At 49.1% G+C, this 23,365-nt stretch overlaps 1 protein-coding gene across 1 annotated transcript in view; it reads right to left on the reverse strand.

Annotated features, from left to right (window-relative positions):
• Positions 1-6,168: 6,168 nt before the first annotated feature.
• ALPK3 (alpha kinase 3) overlaps positions 6,169-23,365 on the reverse strand; it is a 60,872-nt gene continuing 43,675 nt past the window's right edge. The window contains exons 5-13 of the mRNA XM_030814948.1: positions 21,187-23,332; positions 20,343-20,490; positions 19,830-19,957; positions 19,661-19,696; positions 16,812-17,092; positions 16,087-16,175; positions 15,065-15,288; positions 12,346-12,394; positions 6,169-11,612 (exon numbers count right to left, since the gene is read on the reverse strand). Of these exons, the coding sequence (XP_030670808.1) occupies positions 11,267-11,612; positions 12,346-12,394; positions 15,065-15,288; positions 16,087-16,175; positions 16,812-17,092; positions 19,661-19,696; positions 19,830-19,957; positions 20,343-20,490; positions 21,187-23,332 (3,447 nt within the window). The 3' untranslated portion in view covers positions 6,169-11,266. The remainder of the gene's footprint in view (positions 11,613-12,345; positions 12,395-15,064; positions 15,289-16,086; positions 16,176-16,811; positions 17,093-19,660; positions 19,697-19,829; positions 19,958-20,342; positions 20,491-21,186; positions 23,333-23,365) is intronic.

Raw genomic sequence — 23,365 nt, forward strand, 5'->3', positions numbered from 1 at the left:
TGGGATCACAGGCGTGAGCCACCACGCCTGGCCTCTGGTAGCAACTTCTGTACATAAAATAGATGATAGATACATAGATGATAGATTTTAAAATATCAATATAGGTACTATTTTTATTAATTTACTTATTTATCTTTTATCTATCAATCAATCATCTATTCATTTACTGTTGCTCAGGCTGGAGTGCAGTGGCGTGATTATGGCTCATTGCAGCCTGAATCTCCTGGGCCCAAGTGATCCTCCTGCCTCAGCCTCCCAAGTAGCTGGAACTACAGTCACACACCACCAGAGCTGGCTAATTTATTTTTTGCAAAGACGGGGTTTCACTCTGTTGTCCAGGCTGGCCTCAAACTCCTGGGCTCAAGTGATCCTCCTGTCTCAACCTCCCAAAGTGTTAGGATTGCAGGCATGAGCCATACTACCCAGCCTTTATTTTCAACTTTAGACATTATCTATTGACTCTCTATAAAACAAACATTTAGCTTTATATTACTATTCTCAGTTCTTCTCCTCATAATGTTCCACTGGGGATTAATTATTCCTCCTGTGTCAGCTGGCAGGGCAGAGCAGAGAGCTGGAGGAGTCTGTTTTGATGACATCCCGGAGCTGCCGTGCCAGCCCTGGGTGGACCAGGTACAGATCTCCTACTGCCTACAGATTTCATCCTGAGGGAGAAATAACTTTGTCTTATTTAAGATCACTGTCATTCAGGGCTCTGTGATTTCCAGTTGTAGCTGATACTGGCTGATACACACTGCTCTTAGGATTTTTGCAAATGTTCTTCCATGACCTGGCCCTGCCTCTGAGCCTCGGCTTGCGACACCTCGTTTCCCAGGTACGAGCTTCCACCCCTTGCCTCTCGGTAACCAGGCTGGGAGCTCTTGCACCAGTTGTTTCCTCGGCCTGGTATGCTCTTCTCCTTCCACTTCCCCTCACCAACATCCTTCCTCCCATCTCAGCTCAAATGTGAAGGCCAGGCACAGTGGCTCATGCCTGTAATCCCAGCACTTTGGGAGGCCGAGGCGGGTGGATCGCTTGAGGTCAGGAGTTCGAGACCAGCCTGGCCTCAATGGTGAGACCACATCTCTACTAAAAATACAAAATTAGCCAGGCATGGTGGCACACGCCTGTAATCCCAGCTACTTGAGAGGTTGAAGCAGGAGAATCACTGGAATCCGGGAGGTGGAGGTCGTAGTGAGCTGAGATCGCACCACCGCACTCCAGCCTGGGCAGTAAGAGCGAAACTCCATCTCAAAAAAAAAAAAAAAAAAAAAAAAAAATTGTCAAGCCTCAGAGAGGCTCCTAAGCCCATCTAAATTAGGTCCTGTCCCCGGCTGGCATTATGTCCTATTCTTCTGCTTCACAAGACTTCATACTTACATATTTGCCATTATAAATTTTTGCTGTGTTTTTAAATGTTTGTCTCCCCCACTAGACTGTAAGCTCCGTAAGGGAGGAGTCTATGTCTGTTTTGTTCACTCTCGTGAACACAGCAAATATAACAGGCAGTCTATAAATATTAGAAAAAAAGGATTGTAAAAAAAAGAAGACGTATCTTAGTTCAGAGAGGTTAAGCAACAAGCTCAAGTTCACACAGCCAGCAAAGCAGGATTTGAACTGAGGCTTGTCTGACTTGTCCTAAGCTCACCAAATCTGAGAATTTGCATTTTCTTGAACCATTCCCTTCAGAAGAAGAGGAGAATTGACTATCAGGTAAATGCAGTGTCCAGTCTATTGTATGATTAAATTTCTCATTGAAAAAAAATTTTTTTTTTTTTTTTTTTTGAGACAGAGTTTCTCTCCATTGCCCAGGCTGGAGTGCAGTGGCACAATCTTGGCTCACTGCAACCTCTGCCTCCCAGGTTCAAGCGATTCTCCTGCCTCAGCCTCCCGAGTAGCTGGGACTACAGGTGAATGCCAGTACGGCCGGCTAATTTTTGTATTTTTAGTAGAGACGGGGTTTTGCCATGTTGGCCAGGCTGCTCTCAAACTGCTGACCTCAGGTGACCCACCCACCTCGGCCTCTCAAAGTGCTGGGATTACAGGCGTGAGCCAGCATGCCCCGCCAAATTTAATTTTTAAAATAGAGACAGGGTCTCAAACTCCTGGGCTCAAGTGATCCTTTCATTGAAAATTAGCAAGGTGAGGGGGGAGGAGCGAGGGATAGCATTAGGAGATCTAATGTTAAATGACGAGTTAATGGGTGCAGCACACCAACATGGCACAGGTATACATATGTAACAAACCTGCACGTTGTGCACATGTACCCTAAAACTTAAAAGTACAATAAAAAAAAAACCAGAAAATTAGCAAGTGAATTTTTCATGTGTAAGTTCCATTTTACCGTAAATTTAACCAGAATGAGATAGCCTCCCTAAGTGATCAACTCAGGGGTATGGGAAGTATCAAGTTACAAAACTAAAACCCAGACCCTGCCCTGGGGTAAATTTACCAATTTAGTGCCACTCATCAAGGCCTCTTGGGCCCCAGCCTGAAGGCCTCTCCATGGTGATAACCCTTGTGCTGAGAGTCATCTTTCACATTTCCAGTGGCTACTCTCTGGGGTCGGAATGAGCTAGGACTCTCTTACTTCGTATTCTGTACTAACCATTTTTCCGGTAACATTACCACCCCCCTCTGGTTTTTTGTTTTTTCGGTTTTTTGGTTGGTGGGGGGTGGGCAAAAATCACCCCTCTTTCCCACAGTACCCCTGCTGCCCCAGGCCTCAAGGATACATGTGACTCAAGCCAGGCCAATCAGATTCTCTTTCTTGAGTAGAGACACACAGTAACAAAAGGCAGTTGGGATTGAGTCATGAGAAGGGTGCACTTAGGGTGATGGTCAGCAAGTTCCTCAGGCCAAAGTCCTCAGAGCTGCCCTGGTTACCATTGTACCCTAGGCTTGTCATTCAATTCTTCTTTCAGACCAGTGGGTTACCCTGGCATCCTTTTGTTCTTACTTAAGTTAGAGCCAGTTTATTGCTGGCAGTCAGAGAACCGTAACTGATGGTGACATTCACAGGGAAGATGTTAAAGGACATGGACTCTCTCCTTTTCCCAGGAAATAAGAGGGGTTTTGGAATTGGTTATGGAGGTAAGATAGGGTGAAGAGCATTGAAACTCCTGTTCCTATTCAGGGATGGGAAAGTAGCAGCCTTTGTACATCATTGGATACTTTTTAAAGCTAGACGATGGGCTGGGAACAGTGGCTCATGCCTGTAATCCCAGGATTTGGGAGGCTGAGGCAAGCTGATCATTTGGGGCCAGGAGTTTGAGACCAGCCTGGCCAACATGGCGAAGCCCTATCTCTACTAAAAATACAAAAAAAAAAATTTAGCGGGAGTGGTGGTGGATGCCTGTAGTCTCAGCTACTCAGAGGCTGAGCCATGACAATCACTTGAACCCAGAGGCAGAGGTTGCAGTGAGCCCAAGAGTGCGCCACTGCACTCCAGCCTGGGTGACACCCTGTCACACAAGCAAAAAATGAAGCTAGAGGATGATCATTAAAATCCTCCCACCTCAAGGCATGGAATGAAATTCAGGACCTTTCTATTACTGTGTAGAAATTCCCTTATGGCTTGGAGCCATTGAGTTTGTTTAAAAACAAACCCAGTCTATCGTTGTTGGACATTTGGGTTGGTTCCAATTCTTTGCTATTGTGAATAGTGCCGCAATAAACATACGTGTGCATGTGTCTTTATAGCAGCATGATTTATAGTCCTTTGGGTATATACCCAGTAATGGGATGGCTGGGTCAAATGGTATTTCTAGTTCTAGATCCCTGAGGAATCGCCACAGTGACTTCCACAATGGTTGAACTAGTTTACAGTCCCACCAACAGTGTAAAAGTGTTCCTATTTCTCCACATCCTCTCCAGCACCTGTTGTTTCCTGATTTTTTTAATGATGGCCATTCTAACTGGTGTGAGATGGTATCTCACTGTGGTTTTGATTTGCATTTCTCTGATGGTCAGTGATGATGAGCATTTCTTCATGTGTTTTTTGGCTACATAAATGTCTTCTTTTGAGAAGTGTCTGTTCATGTCCTTTGCCCACTTTTTGATGGGGTTGTTTGTTTTTTCTTGTAAATTTGTTTGAGTTCATTGTAGATTCTGGATATTAGCCCTTTGTCAGATGAGTAGGTTGCAAAAATTTTCTCCCATTCGGTAGGTTGCCTGTTCACTCTGATGGTAGTTTCTTTTGCTGTGCAGAAGCTCTTTAGTTTAATTAGATCCCATTTGTCAATTTTGGCTTTTGTTGCCATTGCTTTTGGTGTTTTAGACATGAAGTCCTTGCCCACGCCTATGTGCTCAATGGTATTGCCTAGGTTTTCTTGTAGGATTTTAATGGTTTTAGATCTAACATTTAAGTCTTTAATCCACCTTGAATTAATTTTTGTATAAGGTGTAAGGAAGGGATCCAGTTTCAGCTTTCTACATATGGCTAGCCAGTTTTCCCAGCACCATTTATTAAATAGGGAATCCTTTCCCCATTTCTTGTTTTTGTCAGGTTTGTCAACGATCAGATAGTTGTAGATATGCGGCATCATTTCTGAGGGCTCTGTTCTGTTCCATTGATCTATGTCTCTGTTGTGGTACCAGTACCATGCTGTTTTGGTTACTGTAGCCTTGTAGTATAGTTTGAAGTCAGGTAGCGTGATGCCTCCAGCTTTGTTCTTTTGGCTTAGGATTGACTTGGCGATGTGGGCTCTTTTTTGGTTCCATATGAACTTTAAAGTAGAAAATGTGGCACATATACACCATGGAATACTATGCAGCCATAAAAAATGATGAGTTCGTGTCCTTTGTAGGGACATGGATGAAACTGGAAAACATCATTCTCAGTAAACTATTGCAAGGACAAAAAACCAAACGCCGCATGTTCTCACTCATAGGTGGGAACTGAACAATGAGAACTCATGGACACAGGAAGGGGAACATCACACTCTGGGGACTGTTGTGGGGTGGGGGGAGGGGGGAGGGACAGCATTAGGAGATATACCTAATGCTAAATGACAAGTTAATGGGTACAGGAAATCAACATGGCACATGGATACATATGTAACAAACCTGCACATTGTGCACATGTACCCTAAAACCTAAATTATAATAAAAATATATATATATATATATCTTACATTGTAAAGGATGCACAAATATCTTTTATGGTATTTAAATTAAACTTCAATAAAGCTGTTAAGACTCACAAAAAAAAAAAAAAAAAAAACCCAGAGTCTGATTCTGCAAAATTGCTAGATTCACCACCAATTGAATTCATAACCTCATTTGGTTTCAAAAAAAAAAAGGTGGCATCCTGTCAGCTGGATTAATGATATCTGGGAGTATTCAAAGGACATAAAAAGGACAACCCTCCCGAAATATTGCCTTCTGACCTCCACTACCAGGAAAGGTGTACCTCTCTCTTGCAGAAGAAAGCAAACACTTTCCCCATAATTCTCAGCAAAATATCACAAGGACAGAAAACCAAACACCGCATGTTCTCACTCATAAGAGAGAGTTGAGCAATGAGAACACATGGACACAGGGAGGGGAACATCACACACCGGGGCCTGTCAGGGGGTTGGGGGCTGGGGGAGGGAGAGCATTAGGAGAAATATCTAATGTAGATGACGGGTTGATGGGTGCAGCAAACCACCATGGCACATGTATACCTATGTAACAAACCTGCACGTTGTGCACATCTATCCCAGAACTTAAAGTATAATCATAATAATAAAAGAAAGCAAACAGTTTCCCTCCTGCCCCACACCACATGTTATAACAGTAACCAGAACCCACACTTAGCATAACCCAGGGGATGAGAGTCTTAATCAGATCAGGAAAGAGAAGAGTGATATTCTGAAGAAACTGCGTGAACTGGCAAATATATTGTCAAAAAATATAGGGTACCTTGGTGGACTTTTTTTGTTTTTTGAGACAGGGTCTCGCTGTGTTGCCCAGGCTGGAGTGCAGTGGCGTGATCTCAGCTCACTGCAGCCTCGATCTCCTGGCCCAAACAGTCCTCCCACCTCAGCCCCCTAAATAGCTGGGACCACAGGCATGAACCCCCACGCCTGGTTAATGTTTTTTTTTTAATTTTGTAGAGACGGAGTCTTGCTATGTTGCCCAGGCTGTGGTGGACCTTTTAAAGGCTGTATGACCAAGACATAATTTTGGTTCAGGTTGTCTTTATTGATATGTTCACTCACCAGAGATTCTACATTCTATGTAAAAGCTCAAATCGCGAGATACAGTTCTTACTATTTTAGGGGGGCTTGGATAATACAAATCTGGACCAAATGTCGGCCCATGCTAAATTATATCAAAAGACCAAACATCCAAGAAAGGCAGGAATTCAAAGATTTCAAAAGATAAAAATGCTTGATTGGGTCCCTAGCATGCACCCAGCCCATCAACCCCCTCACTGCCCTCTGGCAGGACCCAGAAGATGAGCTCCCTTCTTGCCATGAGAAATAAATTCACAAGGCTCTGCTGATTTTCCTCTCTAGGCCTGGGAGGCTGCTTGAAAGAGCTGCTGTGAACGTGGGCTCCCTGATCTCGGCAGCAGAGATAGATAGAAGGAACAAAAGAGGGCGCTCATCGTAATGGACAGGGCATGGAAACCAGACCTCAAGCTGTGGGTCCCAGAAATGACAAAGGCCAGACTCCCCTAAAATATGGCCTAGTAATGACCTTAACTAAAGACTTCTGGGCCAATAGGTCTGTCTCAAGTGCCAAGGTAAAGTCAAGATCTCCCACTTGATTTCCAGACCTTAAATGGAGAGGAAGTCAAATGTCTTTTTGAAGGAAAAACTTATTTTAACACTTAGATGCATGTTGTGAACCTTCCTTGCAGCCTTCCCCAAAGAGATCTGTATCCATTCATCTGGGACTACAGAAGGGACGGGAAATCGGCAGCTGCCCAGTGCCTTGGTCAAACATATGTGAATCAGAGTGGGAGATAAATCATGTGAAAATGCCAAGGTCTGCCCCTTCTATAAAGTTCTAGGGTTGAGGGATCTGTTTGAGGTCAGAATGTTTCCTTCATAATGTAGGACAAATGACTGTATGTTGAATCCCTCGCCACCAAGGCCTAATTCCACGCAATTTATGCCACTTTGGGGCATCTTGTTCTAACCCATTTACCAACTGACCTAGAAGGCTGCCAGCTTTGGGGTGGGCCTAGAGCAGGCAAAGGCATTCCAGCTGGGAAAGTCTTTCATGCAGCTGACACTGCCCTCAGGCCACCTGACCCGGCAGGTCAATGGTGCGTGAGGTGTCTTTCCATTGGTGGCATACCAAGGAGACATATATAGCTTGCAGTAAGTACTGACAAGAAAATATGATAGGGGAACCCAGGATTTGGAGCCAAGCGATGCTCCGGCAGAAAAGTAACCATTATCCTTGTGCAAAATGCCCCTCTGGCTCACCACTGGGCTCTGGGGGAACCTAAACACTTGGCCCTGGCACACTCGGTGGCCATGCTGCCCCTTGTGAAGTGGTCTTATCTGACCACCTAGCTGTAAAGTCTGGCATGGCCAGTGCACTCTATTATCAACGGGACACTGTCGCTCCAGGCTAAGGGTCTGAAGACACCAGCGGGTCGTGTGTGGGTAGCTCACTCACTGTCCACAGTGCTTCCCCATCTACACCTGTGGCTCTGAGAGGGGCACTAACTTGTCTTGGCTCTTTTGGGCCCTTGTTCTGGATTTGGATTTGCTTTTCTAACCCATCACGCCTCTCCTGCCATCAATATCCATGGAATTATCAAATGCCATAAACATCATGTGACCTCCTCACATACTGCACCCAACTGGAGAATTCACTTTACAGCTAAAAGAAGAGTAATGGGTTGATGGGTAGGCATTCACTCATGTTGTCAGGAACCCACAAACCAGCAGCAGCTGGCTTGAGAGTGTGGTGAAATGGTTTGTTGAAAATTCAACTGTGGCACCAGAAACAACACCCCGAGAGGCTGGGTCAGGCCTGCAGGAGGCAGCATGTGCTTGGAGCCGGCAACCATACCTGGCGCTGTTTCTCCTCAGGGATAGGACGCAGTGTGGACATGGCCCTGCTATTGCTAGATCTCAATGCTTTTCTCATACTTGAGGTTTGGGACTGGGCTGGTGTGGAGAGTTTAGTCCCCCAGCAAGGAGCACATCCTCAAAGACGTAGTAGCAATTCAACTGAATTGGAAGCTGAGGCAGCCACCAGGCCACTTCAGGTTTATTATAAAGAGGTCACGGGAGTATCTAGAATGATGAACCCTATCAAGGGAAAATATGATTGCTGCTACGTAAAAGAGGGCAGGAGTAGAGATGGACATGGGGGGATTCCTGGAGTTTGTCCTGGGACTGCCAGTCCAATAGTAAATGCCTGTCACACAGGTAGGACCACTAAGGAGCTTCAGAATTGAAGGTTTGGGTCACTCCACCAGATCCAAAGTCCATCATCATAAACATGAGTTCTCATGACCAGTTCTAGAAATGGACTGTAGACTTTACCCATTCTTCCTTTCTTGCTGGGTTATATAATTTTGGTTGAATATGGTTAATTTTACCAGTTAATCTACAGGTTGTAGAATTTCAAAATGGAATTGTGATAAAACTGAAAGAGGGAGATTATCCCTAGTGACATTGGACTTTGGAGAATACAAGCCGTGTCATTATCCCTGGAATTCGAAGTTAGATATGCTCTTGAATTCCCTAAGCAGAGAGAAATGTGGTTTTGGTTGTCTGTGGGAGAGTCATCATACATGAGATGGGAAGAACAGCATGTGTGTTAGAAGCATCTTCAGGGTTTGCCTACCAAACCCTTTCTACCCTTCCGTACTCCACCATTCCATGCGGCAAGAGTCCGCATCCTTTGGAAAACTGCCTCCCTCCCACTCTATGAAGCCCTGAGCTCCAGGCCAGATTCTTTCACTTGGAATTTGAATCGAGTGGAAGGGGACCCACTAGACCCAATGGCAAGTTGGTGTTGATGTGCCAACCACAGCAGCTCCTGGGAGGCAAGCCTTGTAGTTGCCCCAGCTCCCACCCTTCCCAAGGCCAATTAATTGTTCAGCTATTCTTTTGGTTCTGTGAGCTATCCCAGCATCCTTCCCATGAACCTTTTTCCTTGCTTAAGTTGGTCCAAGTTCATTTCTGTTGGTCAAAACTCAAGAATCCTAACAGGTAGTCTCTCCTGAGATGGCCTCATACATCTTTGCCTCCAAACAGCTGCCAGCCCAGGGTCTGGCATAAAGTAGCGCTCAGTATATGTCTGCTGAATGAGTGGGTGAATGAATAAATGAATGAACAGTACTCCAGCTCTCAGTTCACCAAAGTAATCTGGATATACAGGCTGGGAGAGGTGGGGACACACTGGGGCAGAAGATGTGGAGTCGCCTGAGCACAGAGGAGGTAGAGAAGTCAGAGATGTTACCATAGAGGGGAAATGTTAGGCAAGGGGAGGTTCTGGGTGGGGGTGGGAATGAAAAGCTTCTCTGCAGCTTGAGAAGCAGGAAATGGTCAGCAAGTAGCTGAGAGGCAGGTGCTGGTGGGCTCCTGGGCTGGTCTTGCTGTAGCCAGAGACACAGGGCGTTTCCAGAGCCCCCAGCTCTGTGCTTCCTTCCTGGGTGGCTTCCTTTGTGTTCCTCTTCTGAATGAAGAGCAACTCCAAAGGTATAAGTCCCCAGACACCCTGCTAAGGGGCACACACCAGCAGCTCAGTTGTGCAAGAAGCACAGGCTGTCTTTCTGTGGCCACAGAAGGCTGCAACTGAACTTCGGTCCAGGAACCAAAATATAGATTCATTTTTCCAGTGGGCCTGGGACTACAGAATGCCCTCAGAGAAGCTGCCTGGGAGAGGGGGACCCTGACTCCACAGACCTCCAACCACACCAGATGAGGGCAAGCAGGGCACACAATGCTGCCTTTATTGCATTCCAAGGGGAGCAGGCTAGCTGCAGACCTACCCCATCCCAGGCCTCCAGGAGGGATGCTCTGGAAGGACCCAGGCTGCTGGGTCCTTGGGGGCCCACACATGAGGACCCAGAGCTGGGGCCCCAGGATCAAAAGCTAAAGCCTCCCGTTGAGGCTACCGCATGCCCTGGGCCTTGGAGCCCTCCTCTTGGGCGGGAGGCTGTCCCAACAACTGATCAAAAGGGGCAGGGGTCCTAATTCCCAGGCACAGAGACTCCCCTCCACCCAAGTGCATGGATAGACTGCATCCCTCCTAGAACACCCAAGTGTACTCCCCATGGGGAAGGGACCTAGCCCTCCACTCCTGGTTGAGAGGGGATGTTAAATTCACTGTGACCCCACCTCCTTTCAGTATGGAGTGCAAGGTCTCTCAGAGTCAACACCTCTCTCTGGCTACAGCTGTTGACACAACCCTCATGCCAGCTCTCACCTCGTGAGCAAAGAGCCCGAGAGAAGTTGGGGAAGGGAGCACTGAAGTGGGGTGAGAGGCCAGAGGGTCTGTTCGTCACCTGGGTATTGGTGGGCAGGGAGTGGGGAGCCCTCAAGCAAAGGGCCATGCGCAGAGCCATGAAGGGCAGGCAGCAGGCTGCAGCTGGGCCCCAAGACAGGGATGTGGCGAGGGGGTACAAGGGAGCATGGGAAGCAGGTGAGTGAGTGAAGGGGGAAGAGCATGAACACACATCAAAGGCCACTGCACAAGGACATGACAGGCTCTGGAAGGGCCCTGAGCCTCATCTGGGCTCAAGGACGGTTAGTTGCAGGATGAGCTGAGATCAGTGAGCCAAAGCAGCTGGAAGGAGAAGATACCCTGAGAGTCACCAGGCCAGACCAGCAGAGGAAGTCTGGATCCCTGAGGACAGGCGAGATCAGGGCCAGGCAAATGCAGGCGGGGAAATGCTGGCCTGCATGTCCTCACTCAGATTATAACATCTGCTGCTGGACTGGGCTGGGGCAAGAGCTTGGGGTGCAGAACTCATGCAGAGGACTCAGGGGAGCCTCCAGCAGTGACAAAGTGTAAACTTCAAGGAGGGCCTAGGCTGCCAGGCACTCGGAGGTGGGGCCTGCTTGAGGCCTGGGAGCCCTGGGTGACAGTGGCACCAGAAGAGGCCAGTGGGCTATGTGCCATGCACCAAAGCCATCTGATGACAAGCTGATTCAGGAGAGCCTGCTCAGAGAGGTCCCCAAGTGGTGTCTCCTTCGTGCACCTTCTCCAGTTAGTTCCATATTTGGAAAGTCTCCATCTGGTTCAAGCTGCTTCCTGGTTGGTCTGCTGCTGGGTGGAGGCCCCCAGCCTCCTGTTGAGGCTACCGCATGCCCTGGGCCTTGGAGCCCTCCTCTTGGGTGGGAGGCTGTCCCAACAACTGAGCGGCGACTGGCTCTGAGGCCTGAGGGGTGGCCTTGGAACTTGGAGCACTTTTCCGGGTGCCCTGAGGACTAGGGAGGCCTTTCTTCTGGGGCTGAGGACTCAGTTGGGAGCCTTTCCTGCCAGCAGATGGACTCTTAGAGCCTTTGGCTTTGGCTTGGGGGTGGGCCGCCTCAGGGCCCTTGAGGGGTATTAGCCCCAGCAGCTCACAGTAGGCGTTGCACTGGTGGGAGGAGGCGAACCGGTCCAGCAGGGCAGGGAAGCAGCTTTCCTTGAGGCCCTGGTATCTGCAGCCAGACAGGAAGAGCTGAGTGGGGGTCCCAACCAGAGACACAGTTCCTTGGGGGGCTGACTCTGGGGTGGCCATCATCAGGATGTCGTGCTCAGGGTACATCATGCCTTATCTGAGGGTGATGGGGAATCTCCCTTGGGTGCTACCTCAGGTGGCAGCAGCCAAAACCTCAATTTTTCTTTTTTAAACAAATAGAGACAGAGTCTCTCTACTTGGCCCAGGCTGGTCTCAAACTCCTGGGCTCAAGAAATCCTCCCTCCTCAGCCTCCCAAAGTGCTAGGGTTATAGGCATGAGCCACCATGCCTGGTCCAAGGCCTCAGTTTTAAAACTGTGCTCTCATTACACCCTGACACATGGGACTTCAACTGGCATAAGAATGGCTTAGCTTCTTAACATAAATTGGAGCAGACTCGAGGTCCACACTCTAATCACAGGGCCCTTACTCATCGGCACCACGGCAACCATCCTCAAGCAAGAGGGGAGGAGTATGTGAGAGCCCTGGATTGCAGGGGACCCCACGTGTGGCATCAGTAACAGCTGCCACAGCAGGCCAGAGATAAGGGGTGGGGACCAGTAGCCCTTAGGATGTTACCACATGGCCATGGGTGTGTCTGGGACCACTTGGCCCCAGGCCCAGCACCTCAGGGATGGAGAACCAGAAGGGCTTAGGACATTTTACACCCTGAGAAGACCCCCAGAGGGCATTCTGTCCCCAAGAACCACTCACCCTCGAAGTTTGGTAGCAATCTGCACATCAGTCATCTTCCAGTCAACCCCTGAAAAGAGAGAAAGTTGGGAGTTGATGCCAGCCTGGGCTGGTTCTAAGCCCCCATGTCTCCAGCAGGAAGATATACTGGGGGGCTTAGAACCACGTCTCTTCCTGCTGGAGACATGGGGGCTTAGAACCAGCCCAGGCTGGCATCAACTTCCTGGGTGTCAGTGCAGGTGTGTCTTCAAGCATCTTCTCACGGGTCATCACCACCAGCCTGTCTCACAGCGTGCAGGTCTCTGGATTATTACTAGGAATAATATTCATATTTTTACAAGTGAGGAGGATAAGCTCAGAGTTAAATGACTTGAGCAAAGTCATATGCACTCATTCAATAATTGAGCTCTGGCCATGTGCAATGGCCATTTGACTTAAAATAAGGGTTCAGTTTTTTTGGATTCCTAGAGCCAAAACTTTTCCAGCTATGCAATCCTGCCTCTACTGGACCAGACCAGGTCACAACCTGGACCGGCCTCTAGCTTTGAGCTAAAACCTTCTTCCTCTGAACAGATCAGTAGTCTGTCCAGACAAAAGAAAGGGATGGGAATGAGAGGATAAATCAGGGGTAGACCAGCAGAAATGCAACACTACAGAAGACTGGCTTCTGCACTATTTACAAAGGCAGCAAGCAAGCAAGAAGCCAAGATGGTCTTCCAGGTTAAGAAAGCCTTGGAAGGGCAGAGCCAGGCAAAATGATGATAGAGAAAAAACGTTTTCACTGTGCTCAGGCCACCCAGGTATCTCAGTATTCACGCATTAGGTTTAGGATGCTCTTTCCCCCATTTTCAATCTGTCCAGAGCATTTTGCTAGGAACTTGCCTTTCACTAACAGGGCTGAGTACCGTCATATGACAGACAATAACAAATGTGGCCTTTGGAGTCAGACAGACCTGGATTTACATTTCAGCTCTACCACTCTGAGCTGTGGGAACTCGACAAGTCACTTCATATCTCTAATCTTCAAGTGTAAAGGTGAGGATAGTAATGACCATCTTACAGGGTATTGAGAAGATCATAATATGTGTAGGACTCTAACTTAGCGTCTGAAACATAGGAGTCATGTGATAAATATTGATTTATTTGTCATTTCTCTTTTGGCATTCATAGCATCCATTTTGTGTAATAATAATGATCTCTCTCATTTGCACAGAATTTTAGTTTGCAGAAGGTTTTCACAAATATGGTCTCATTTAATCCTCATGAAAAATCTGAGTGCTAGGTAGGAAAGACATTATTCCTAGAAGGGGAAAGGAAACTGAAGCTCAGAGAGATTGAATGACCTAACCAGGGTGAGCTGCAGTTTGCTTCTTTGTAAAACAGACTCAGCTAGAAGAGAATGGGGCTTCGACTTAAATCAAATTTATATTTTTCTTTCTTATTTTTTTGAGATGGAGTCTCGCTCTGTTGCCCAGGCTGGAGTGCAGTGGTGCAATCTTGGCTCACAGCAACCTCTGCCTCCCAGGTTCAAGCAAGTCTCAAGCCTCGCCCTCCCAAATAGCTGGAATTACAGACATGCACCACCACGTCTGGCTAATTTTTGTATTTTTAGTAGAGATGGGGTTTTGCTGTGTTGGCCAGGCTGGTCTCGAACTCCTGGCCTCAAGTGATCCACCCGCCTCAGCCTCCAAAGTGCTGGGATTACAGGTGTGAGCCACCATGCCCAGCCGACTTTAAAGCCTTTCTGCTATACCACATTATCGTCTTATAGTAGAAACTGGTCTACTCATCACAGCTTCTTGAGGACAATGGCTATTCCTAATTCAACTTTTTATTTTTTCAATATTTAGTAATGGTTGGATGGAAAAAGGATGGAAGCATGAATTTATAAGTTAACAAATAGGTTGACGGATAATGGCTTAATGTTACCTAGCCCCCTCTCCCCCCAGTATATGGAGTTATATATATAATAATTATTGTACAATTTAACCCCAGCGAAACACACATTTGAGTCAGTTTTATATCTCTGGTCTCTAGTTTTCTCACTTATTTACCGCAGAGACAAGATTTAATAATGTGTGATATTCCCAGCAACCTCTCCGTCCCCTGAGCATTTTCTCTGTTCCTCTCCCCTGTCCAGTTGTGCTTAAAGACAGTAGGCCTGCAGAGAGCTGGTTGAGGAAGGAAGGAGGGTTCATGCCTGCTGGACTTCCTTTGTTGGGGAGTTCTGGGTAATGGGGGGCATAGGAATAAAACTAAAAAGAAGCTAGACTAAGTTGCTTTACATAACGAAAAGCTAACAAAGATAGAGGAGGAGGAGAGACAGTAAAGCTACTGTGCTAAAATGGAAGGGAGAGTTTGGGAAGCTTGGAGAGTGAGAAAGTCTAGAGCAAAGCTGCAGGGAAGGGAAGAAGGGAGGTTTTGAAAAGGGTGGTTGTGGGTTTTGAATTAGACCCCATGTAATGGTCTTTGAAATAAATTCCTTTTTAATTTTAATTGAGCCTGGACTGTGCTCCTTTAAATGCAACTGCAGTGATAGACTGGGCTACATGAGGTATGTATTAGGGTTGCGTGCAAAATGGTCCCTGTCCAATCTACTTTACAAGATTATTGTGAAAAGCAAAAAAGAATAAAGACAAAGGTGCTTTGTAAACGATCAGTCAAGCACTATGGCTTTGCCTCCTCTGCATGCTTTCACATCCATGCACATGCGTACCCATGCACCCTCACACCCTCATACCTGCCAAATCTGTGACAAGGAAGCTGCCATTTGTCCACTGATAGAGCCAGTGCTGGAAGGTCTGGCATTTCTGCATGGCCTCAGAGCTGCTAGATGCTGTCGGAGCCCCAGCACAGCCCCATTCCCGAGAACAGTAAGACTCCAGGGGCTTGCCCAGGTCTTCCTCCAGGGTAGCATATGGGATATTGTTTGCAGGCCGGTAGATCAGATACAGTGGGATGATCCTAAACATAGTTTCACCCTGCAGTAAGCAGGAAGTATGGCCCAGAGAGCTCCTCCCTCTCACCCAATTCTGTATTCTTGGACCTAAAAGAAGGGCCCTTCCAAGAATGGAATTCTCAGCTCTGAGCCCAAAGGACAGCAAAGGAAAGCAGCTCCACCCTGAGTTCAGCAAAGGAAATGGATATTTTAGGCTTCAGAGTCCTGTCCATTTTCTTGGTCAATGGGATTAGAACCAAACCCTGCTATGGGCATAGGCACACTGTGTGGCTTGGGTGAGGGACTGAGGCATGTATGTGTCAAACAGAAGGAGAACCTTTAGAGAGGATTCAACCAGATTGTGGCTCTCTGCCAGTGGGACCCCAGTTACGCAAAGGTCAGAGTTCAAGTCTCAAAATGCAAATTGCCATTTATAGCTGACTCCTACAAAAATCCACAATGACCCTGCCTGCCTACCACAGAAGGGTCCTGACCAGTCTGCCTAGCTTAACCCACCCCATCACCTTCATAGAGTCCCAGAAACTGCTGTGCCCAAACTCTGCAATCAGCAACATCTGTGCTAAAGAATGAGGAACCGGGGTGGGTGGGACTCAAGTCCAGAGCAGAGGCTTTTCTCAAGTGGAGAGTAAATGAGGTCTCTGTTTCTAGATTTTGTGAGGCCACTGAGCTGAGCACGGGGCTGTGAGCCTATTTGCATAAGGGCATAACCCAGGATGCCCCTAGGAGGCTGTGAAATCACTGTCTTTGCAGAAGCCCAAGGCAACAGTGCTGCACACTGCACATCCTCCTCGCTGCGTACTTACTCAGGCACCTCCCCAAAGCCAGGCGCGGCCCGGGCTTCTGCTGCGAAGATTTTGCAGTACTCCCGACTCATGTTCTGGATCTTGCACCCCTGTGGATGAGGGAACCAAATGTGGTCAGCCAAGAAATTCCTTAGTCCTCCCCTCTGTCTACCCCTAAGTGAGTGGGCCACCTATTCTGTTAGGGGACTGAGAGGAGGGTTCCAGCCCTGGGGGAGGAAGAGCTTACTCCTCCCTGCTCCCCACTCTGCATCTCATTTTCCTCTTTTGTATAACAAGCGGCTTTGGACTTCTTTTCAAACTGAGGGTTTCAAAGTGATTTCTGAACGATTTGGGGGAGTCCTTATGGTATGTGACAGTGTCCCAGAGACCACTCTGTGGAGAGCCAGGAAGACTGCCCACCCCACCCACAGCACCCCCCTTTTATCTCACATATAAACAAGGCTTCCATGAGAGATTATATATGGCGCAGGGGGAAGGTTTCTGCTGCAAACACAGAGTTTGAAAACTATGGCCCAAGTCATTGTGAAGCTCTCAAGTTCTCTGAGGCCAAGTGTCTGAATTCTGGGCTGCATCTCAGGCTTTCCACAAGGTCCTCCTAGGAGCCTCATAAGGTTGAGATTGAGATGCCTTCTGCCTCAGTATTGGGCATCCTAACAGGACCTGGGCTGGGAAAGGGGAGGGGGTGAGAGAGTAAAGGGATGGGGTGTGAAGATGGGACATAGTACCTGGATGGTGACGTCGTAGTTTCTGCCCACAAGAGAAGTCTCACTGCTGGGCCCAAACACAAGCAGGCTGGACACCTTGATGATGCACGTGCGGCCCGACTCGAAGATGGGTTCCAGCCCGTAGATGACCTTGGCCTGGGAGGCCTTCCGAAGGCCACACCCATATCCACCCCCTCGGAGCTCCTCGCTTACCAGTCGCCCAAAGAGCTTGTCCCCCCAGCAGCCAGAGTCAGCCAGACCCTTAGCAAACACCATAGGGGTCATCTCAATCTCTTCTCCAACTGAAGGGGAACAGGAGAAATGTGGGAGACCAGGAGCTCCTGTCTGACCAATGTGGGGCTCGCAGGGAAGGAAAAGGCCAGAAGCGCCTCCCACCCTGCCGACCTGCTGGGCTCACTTTCCGTCCACGCCTGCTCTTTGGGCACATTGAGTCCCTACCAGACTATGAGCTCCTTGGGGCAGAAACTCTATTTGATTCAACCCCTGCCATCTAGTGGTACCGGTGTAATATCCATCACATAACCCCTGCCTTCCACAAACGCGTCCTGAGCACTGTCCAAACACAGTGCTCAGGATGTGTTTGTGGAAGGCAGGGGTTTTCTGTGGCAACAGCAATCAATACAGAATACCAGAATTACTTTGTTTTGGAATTCGTTTTTTTGATCAGATGAATACATGACTCCATTTCAACCAGCACGTTTGACTGAACCAAAAAGTTTGCAGGACCAATCCAGCAGCAATGAGCACCCCTAGTGCTCAAATTGTGACCGCTAAATATAATTTCCCATTGAAGGGAAACCAGAGCTTTCTAAAGAAATGGTTGATTCCAGGTCTAGGCAGAAAGTGTACAGCAAGGACCTGAAATACCGTGTGAGTCCAGAAAGCAAGAGAGCTAGCAAAAGCTATTAGAGACTTGGCAGAAGGACACAGGGACCAACCTGAAGGGGCTCCCTTGGGCCAAAAAGGAAACAATCTTGGCAACAAAAATAATTACTGCAACATATTGAACATATCAAATATGTTAAAAATCCATGTATTCACAGTGGTAACCAAAAAAAAAAAATCCAATCTCCTCCCTCAAAAAATAAACCTCACTGGTCACCTATGGAAAATGGTACGGCATCAACGCATTATTCTAAATTCTAGTAACTAAAGGCAAAAGAGCAAGTATTTATCCTTCATTTCCTGTTGGAACTTATGTATTGGGATAACCAAATAATCAACCCTTTTATACAGAAAAAAATCAGCTAATGAAATGAAGAAGAAAAGATCAAATTAAACTATCTCCGTGTTGCAACTGCTAATGAAATAATAGATTTAGGCAATAATCAGTGACTGCCAAAACCCCTAGATAACAATAAGGTTTGTATCAGATTGTTTTTAACTTTAAAAGGGGATGGATCACACAGATGCACCTGAATGAACCCAATGACCAATCTTAACATTACTAAAAGTGAAACAATCTGACATTATGTGCCTCCAGATAGGATGCAAAAGGTATACACAGCACATGTGAGTTATTCTTGCCCCCCGCCACCCAAAAAAAATCACACCTGAATCTGACCAAACCTCTAAATCTGATTACCAATTTGGAAGAAGCACGTGCATGGGGGAGCATGTTAAATGGGAACACAATCAACAAAATTCAGAATGTTAGAAATTCTATACCAGTGACTTTAACAAACATATGGCAAAGGAAGAAAACAAATAAAGTAGAAGGAACTGTTAAATATTAAGAGACACTTGGGAGCTGCATCAGCCAAAAGCAATGAGTGGTTCCTGATTCAAATAAACCAACGCATATGAGACAGTTGGGGAAATCTGACTGGATATTTGATGATATTAAATAATTATTACTTAGTTTTGAGGTTGAGGTTTTATTTGATATTGATTAAATTTTATTTGATTACTAAACAAAAGTCACTAATTGGCACTTTGGGAGGCCAAGGCAGGTGGATCCCTTGAAGTCAGGAGTTCGAGACCAGACCTGCCAACATGGTGAAACCCATCTCTACTAAAAATACAAAAACGAGCTGGGCATGGTGGTGCATGCCTGTAATCCCAGCTACTGGGGAGGCTGAGGCATGAGAATTGCTTGAACCCAGGGAGCGGAGGTTGCAGTGAGCCCACATCACACCACTGCACTCCAGCCTGGGCGACAGAGTGAGACTCCATCTCAAAACAAAGTCACTAGTTGGATGAATAAGTGATTGAAAGAGTGAGTGAATGAAGGAATTAATGCATTTTTTAGCAAATACAGCGCTCTAAACATCTTTTTGTCACTGGCTGCCTTCACAGTCCCAAGCCTTAGCCTGTCTCTTGTAGGAGCAGTACATACCCATTCCTATTTGAGCCCTTCAAATGTGTATCAAACTTTGAGGGTATTTCATGATCACCAGGGAGCCTGCTGAAAATGCAATGTTCCTAGGTCCCTCCTAGGTCATTAAAGATGTCTGCAGTGCAGCAGGAACCAGGAAACTGCATTTCTAACAGGTTCCCTGTGTGAGTCTAACACTAGGGTCCACAGAGCACTGTGAGAAACCCTGGGTAGGAGTTGGCAGGATAAGACATGCCCTGGTGGCCGGTTCTGCCCTGGATCAAAGACTCTGACATGGGCAAAGGGCCCAAGGGTGAACTAACTCCTGTGCAGTGGCCCCCTTGGTCACTTCTTCCCCCATAATCTTCTGATACAGCAGTCCTCCTCCATCATCTCCCCAAGCCATATCCTAAACTAAGAGGCAAAGAGGAGCAGTATGTGGATTGGGACCAGATTCCAAGCCCTTAAAGAGGTTCCTCCCTGCAGATGGCAGGGGTAGGACCACCCCGCCTTCCCCAGGGGGGAACCATACCTTCACCTTCTTCTCTGGCGATGAATCCTGACAACACTAGATACAGACAAAGAAGAAAGCAGTGCCTTCAGGCTGCTGTGCCAAGAGAGTGCCTTCTCTCAAAGATGACCGCTGCCCACCCACCAGGAGCCAGGCCAGGCCGAGACCCCGGGCTGTGGGGCACACTCACCCTCAGGGCTGAGGCAGAAGTCGGTGGAGGCCGAGCCGTGCTCGTTGTGGATGGTGCACCGATACACGCCGCAGTCTACGGGGGAGGCCTGCACGATGGCCAAGGCCGCCGGCCCCTCATCCCCTGCGCTGCAGAGTGGAGACCCTACTCGTGAGGGCCATGGCATGGGGGCAGACTGTGGTCCTAAGCATCCTTGGACCCCACTCTCAGAGGCTGCTGTGAACACCGCCTCTGAGAGCTTTGGGGAAGCAGCGCGATTCCAGGGCCAAGAGCTGGTCCTGAAGCCTACAGGTCTGGTTTGCAGTCCTGACACTTACTAGCTGTGTGGCTTTGGACGAGTGGCTTAAAGAATGCTGAGCCTTCATTTTCTCATCTCTACTATGGGAATAAAAGGACCTCCCCTGGTTATTGTGAGGATTAATGAGGCGATAGGTTCAAAGCACTAGGACAGTGCCCAACGGTATTACTGCAATCAGGGAGCCAGGTCAGGTGGCAGTGGTGTCGTTGGCTTACCTCCTGCCCACCTCGCCCACTGGGCGCTGATCCTTGGCCCATGTCAAGACTGAGTCACTAAGAATGTTGAAAAACTGGCACCAGAGCTTCAGGCTACCGGAGGCATCAGGAAACTGCTCCACCCGAATCTTCCGGATCACCTGTGGGGCTGAGAGTAGGGCCCAGTCAAGAGGGGAACACCACCTCTCCTCTGGCCATATCCTTGCTTTCCAGGGTGTCCTTGGTGGAAAAGGCTGGGAGAAAACAGGATTCAAGTCTCCACACAGACCTACCACTCACAGCCCCCAGATGCCTCCTGCCTATATCTCAGGCTTCTGCCGTGACCCCCAAAGCACACATCTCGGCTAGAAAGAAGCCCCTACTCCACCTTGACCCCAGGCTGGGAGGGGCTCCCAGCTGAGGACGCAGACAGCAATCGAGACAGGAACTTCAGTTTGCATTCTAGGTCCCTAACTCTAGAAGCCTGCATTTGAATCCTGTCCCTACCACTCTGTAATCATGCGACACCTCTGTAAAGGGGGATTGCATGGTGATGATGGAGAGCTAGAACGCCACTGAAGCCAGGCCCTGTGCTACGTACTTCATCTATTCCATCCCATTTAAGCCTCATGCCATTGCAAAGGTGGTACTGTTATCTCCACTCTGTGGAGTGGCAGAACCAAAACAAGAACTAGGCCTTTCAGATTCCAAAGGCTGTAAGAGAAGGGTACCTTTGCCAAGGTAATTTGTGAATCCCGAGGAGGGATATGCTATCTGTCGTGGGGTGGTGCTGTTAGCAGCAGCAGCAGCGTGCTTTCCGTGGCCCTGTCCTGTGAAGCCATCCCCCTCCCTCCCCATTGCTCACCTTTCAGCAGGTCTTTGGCTTTCCTGGGCTTGGCCAGTGCCTCCTGCTTGCCTTCATCCAGGGCCACCTCTGTGTCCAGACCGCCAGCCTTGGGGCTGGGGCCCAGGTCTCCTGCTGCCAGCTCCTCCTCTGCCCGAGGCACCTCCAGCATGTTTGCTTTTCTGCCCTGTGTAGGGGAGCGTCTCTCCCGCCCTGGAGTCCCCGGGGACCCAGGCACCAGGCTTTTCCTGGGCCCCCGGGGGGAAACTGTGGGGCTCTCCCTTTCTTCAGATGTGGTGGCCTCCCCGTCTCCTGCTGCTCTGACCTTAGGGAGAAATCTCTTCCTTCGGGCCCCTAGAGCCAGTTCCTCAGGTGTAGCTGCCGGGAGACCTGTCAGAGCCTCCCCTGGGAACTTCTCCTCTTGAGAGGGCTCCTGGGCTATGCTCTCTGCTGAAGGTCCCTGCCCAGGGGCTGCCTGCCCACCCGCCTCCCCCAGTTGACCACCCATGCTGCTCTCCTGAGTGGCCCCCAGGAGGCCAGGCCCCTCAAGGGAAACCTCTCCCTCACCCTCACTGGCTCCTTCTGAGGCCAGCCCAGGACCCTCCTCATCTACCACAATGGCCGGGACAGTGAGGGAGCTGGGACCAGGACCCCAGGAGCCTCGGGCAGCAGCAAGGGCCTGGCGGCCAGCCTGCACCTCGCGGTCCAGGAGGCCGGTGAGGCGGCGGGAGGTACAGGGGCTCAGCAGCAGGGTCTGTGCACTCTGCACCAGGTGGTTGTTCTCCACACGCTCCAGGATGCGCCTTGATGTCCGGGGACTAAGCCCAGCCACTTCCACAGTGGGTGTCAGAGTGGCTGAGGGCACCAGACATCCGGTGGCTGCCCCCACCTGGGACTCTCCCCCTGCTCCACTTGTCTCTGTGCTGGACAGCTTCAGCAGCAGAAGCAGGTAGTTCTTCAGGGAATCTATGAGGCCAGGGTCACAGCTCCGGGGACCTGGGGTCCGCCCCTCCACATCTGGTACCTGGGCGCAGGCCCCCTCACTGCTGGTGGCCATGGTTTCTGGTGGGTGACTCTGAGTGGGGGTCCCCAGCCCCAGGTGCAGTGTTGGGGCAGAACTCATCAGGGCCTGATCCTCAGAGGGAAGGAAGGCAGCTGTGCTCCCATGCTGAGAAGTCGGGGTGCTACTTGGCCCCTCCTTTGGGCTAGCAGTCAGCCCAGTTCCAGGAAGATAAGGCATCGTGGGTACCTCCTGGCTCAAGCCAGCTGGAGGACAGCCACCGTGATCCATACACGGCACTCCCCCTGGCTGCTCCTCCTTGGGGCACTGAAACGGGCTGTCCTCCTGCTTGGCCTCGACTGGGCCTGACGACTGTGGCCCTTGGCATCTCTTTCCTCCCACCTGCTCCACACTCCCCTCATGGGGCGGCTGTGCTGGGAGCATGAGGTTCCCTGACAGGGGACCCAGCACAGTTTGCTCATTGTTCCTGGAGGCTGTTACTACTGCCTCCTCAGATCTGGGCAGGAAACCAGGTTTTTCTGGGAAACAAGACCCTTCTGGGGTCTGTGTAAAACATTCAATATTCGGAGGAGCTCTAGGACCCACAGTAGGTGGGAGTTCGGGGGTTCTGGATGGTGGGCCAAGGCTGGTTGCCGCCTCCTGCTCTGACTGACCTTCCGTGGCTGTGGGTGCGCACCCCTCTGACTGCATCCCCTTCTCTCCCTGCATCCTTCTGTCTTCCTGTGTGCCCTTATCTGCCTGGGCCTTCCTGTCTTCCTGTATCTTCTCACCTGCCTGTGTTGTTTCTAGCTGTGTCTCTGCCCTGCCCTGTGTCATCATGCCCTTCTGTGCACTCCTGTCTGACTGTGGCCTCTCGCTTTCTTGTGTCCCAGCATCTGCCTGCGTCTTCCTATCTGCCCGTGTCCTCTGGGCTGTCTGTGTTCCATCTCCCCTGGTCCTTCCATCCACTTGTGTCTTCCCATCTGCCTGCACATTCTTCTTGCTTCCAGTTCTCTGGTTAGCAGACGTTCTCCCATCCTCCTGGGTTTCCATATCCATGGGTTCAATGATACCTTGACTTCCGGAGGTGCTACAACCAATGGAGGCTACATCAGAGCTGCTGCTGGCCGACTTGGTAGGAGCCGTGGTTGTCTGGCACTCCAGGACCTGAAAACACAGGGACAAAAGCAAGGATTTAAC

Source organism: Nomascus leucogenys, chromosome 6, assembly GCF_006542625.1.
Source record: "Nomascus leucogenys isolate Asia chromosome 6, Asia_NLE_v1, whole genome shotgun sequence".
Taxonomy (NCBI): Eukaryota; Metazoa; Chordata; class Mammalia; order Primates; family Hylobatidae; genus Nomascus; species Nomascus leucogenys.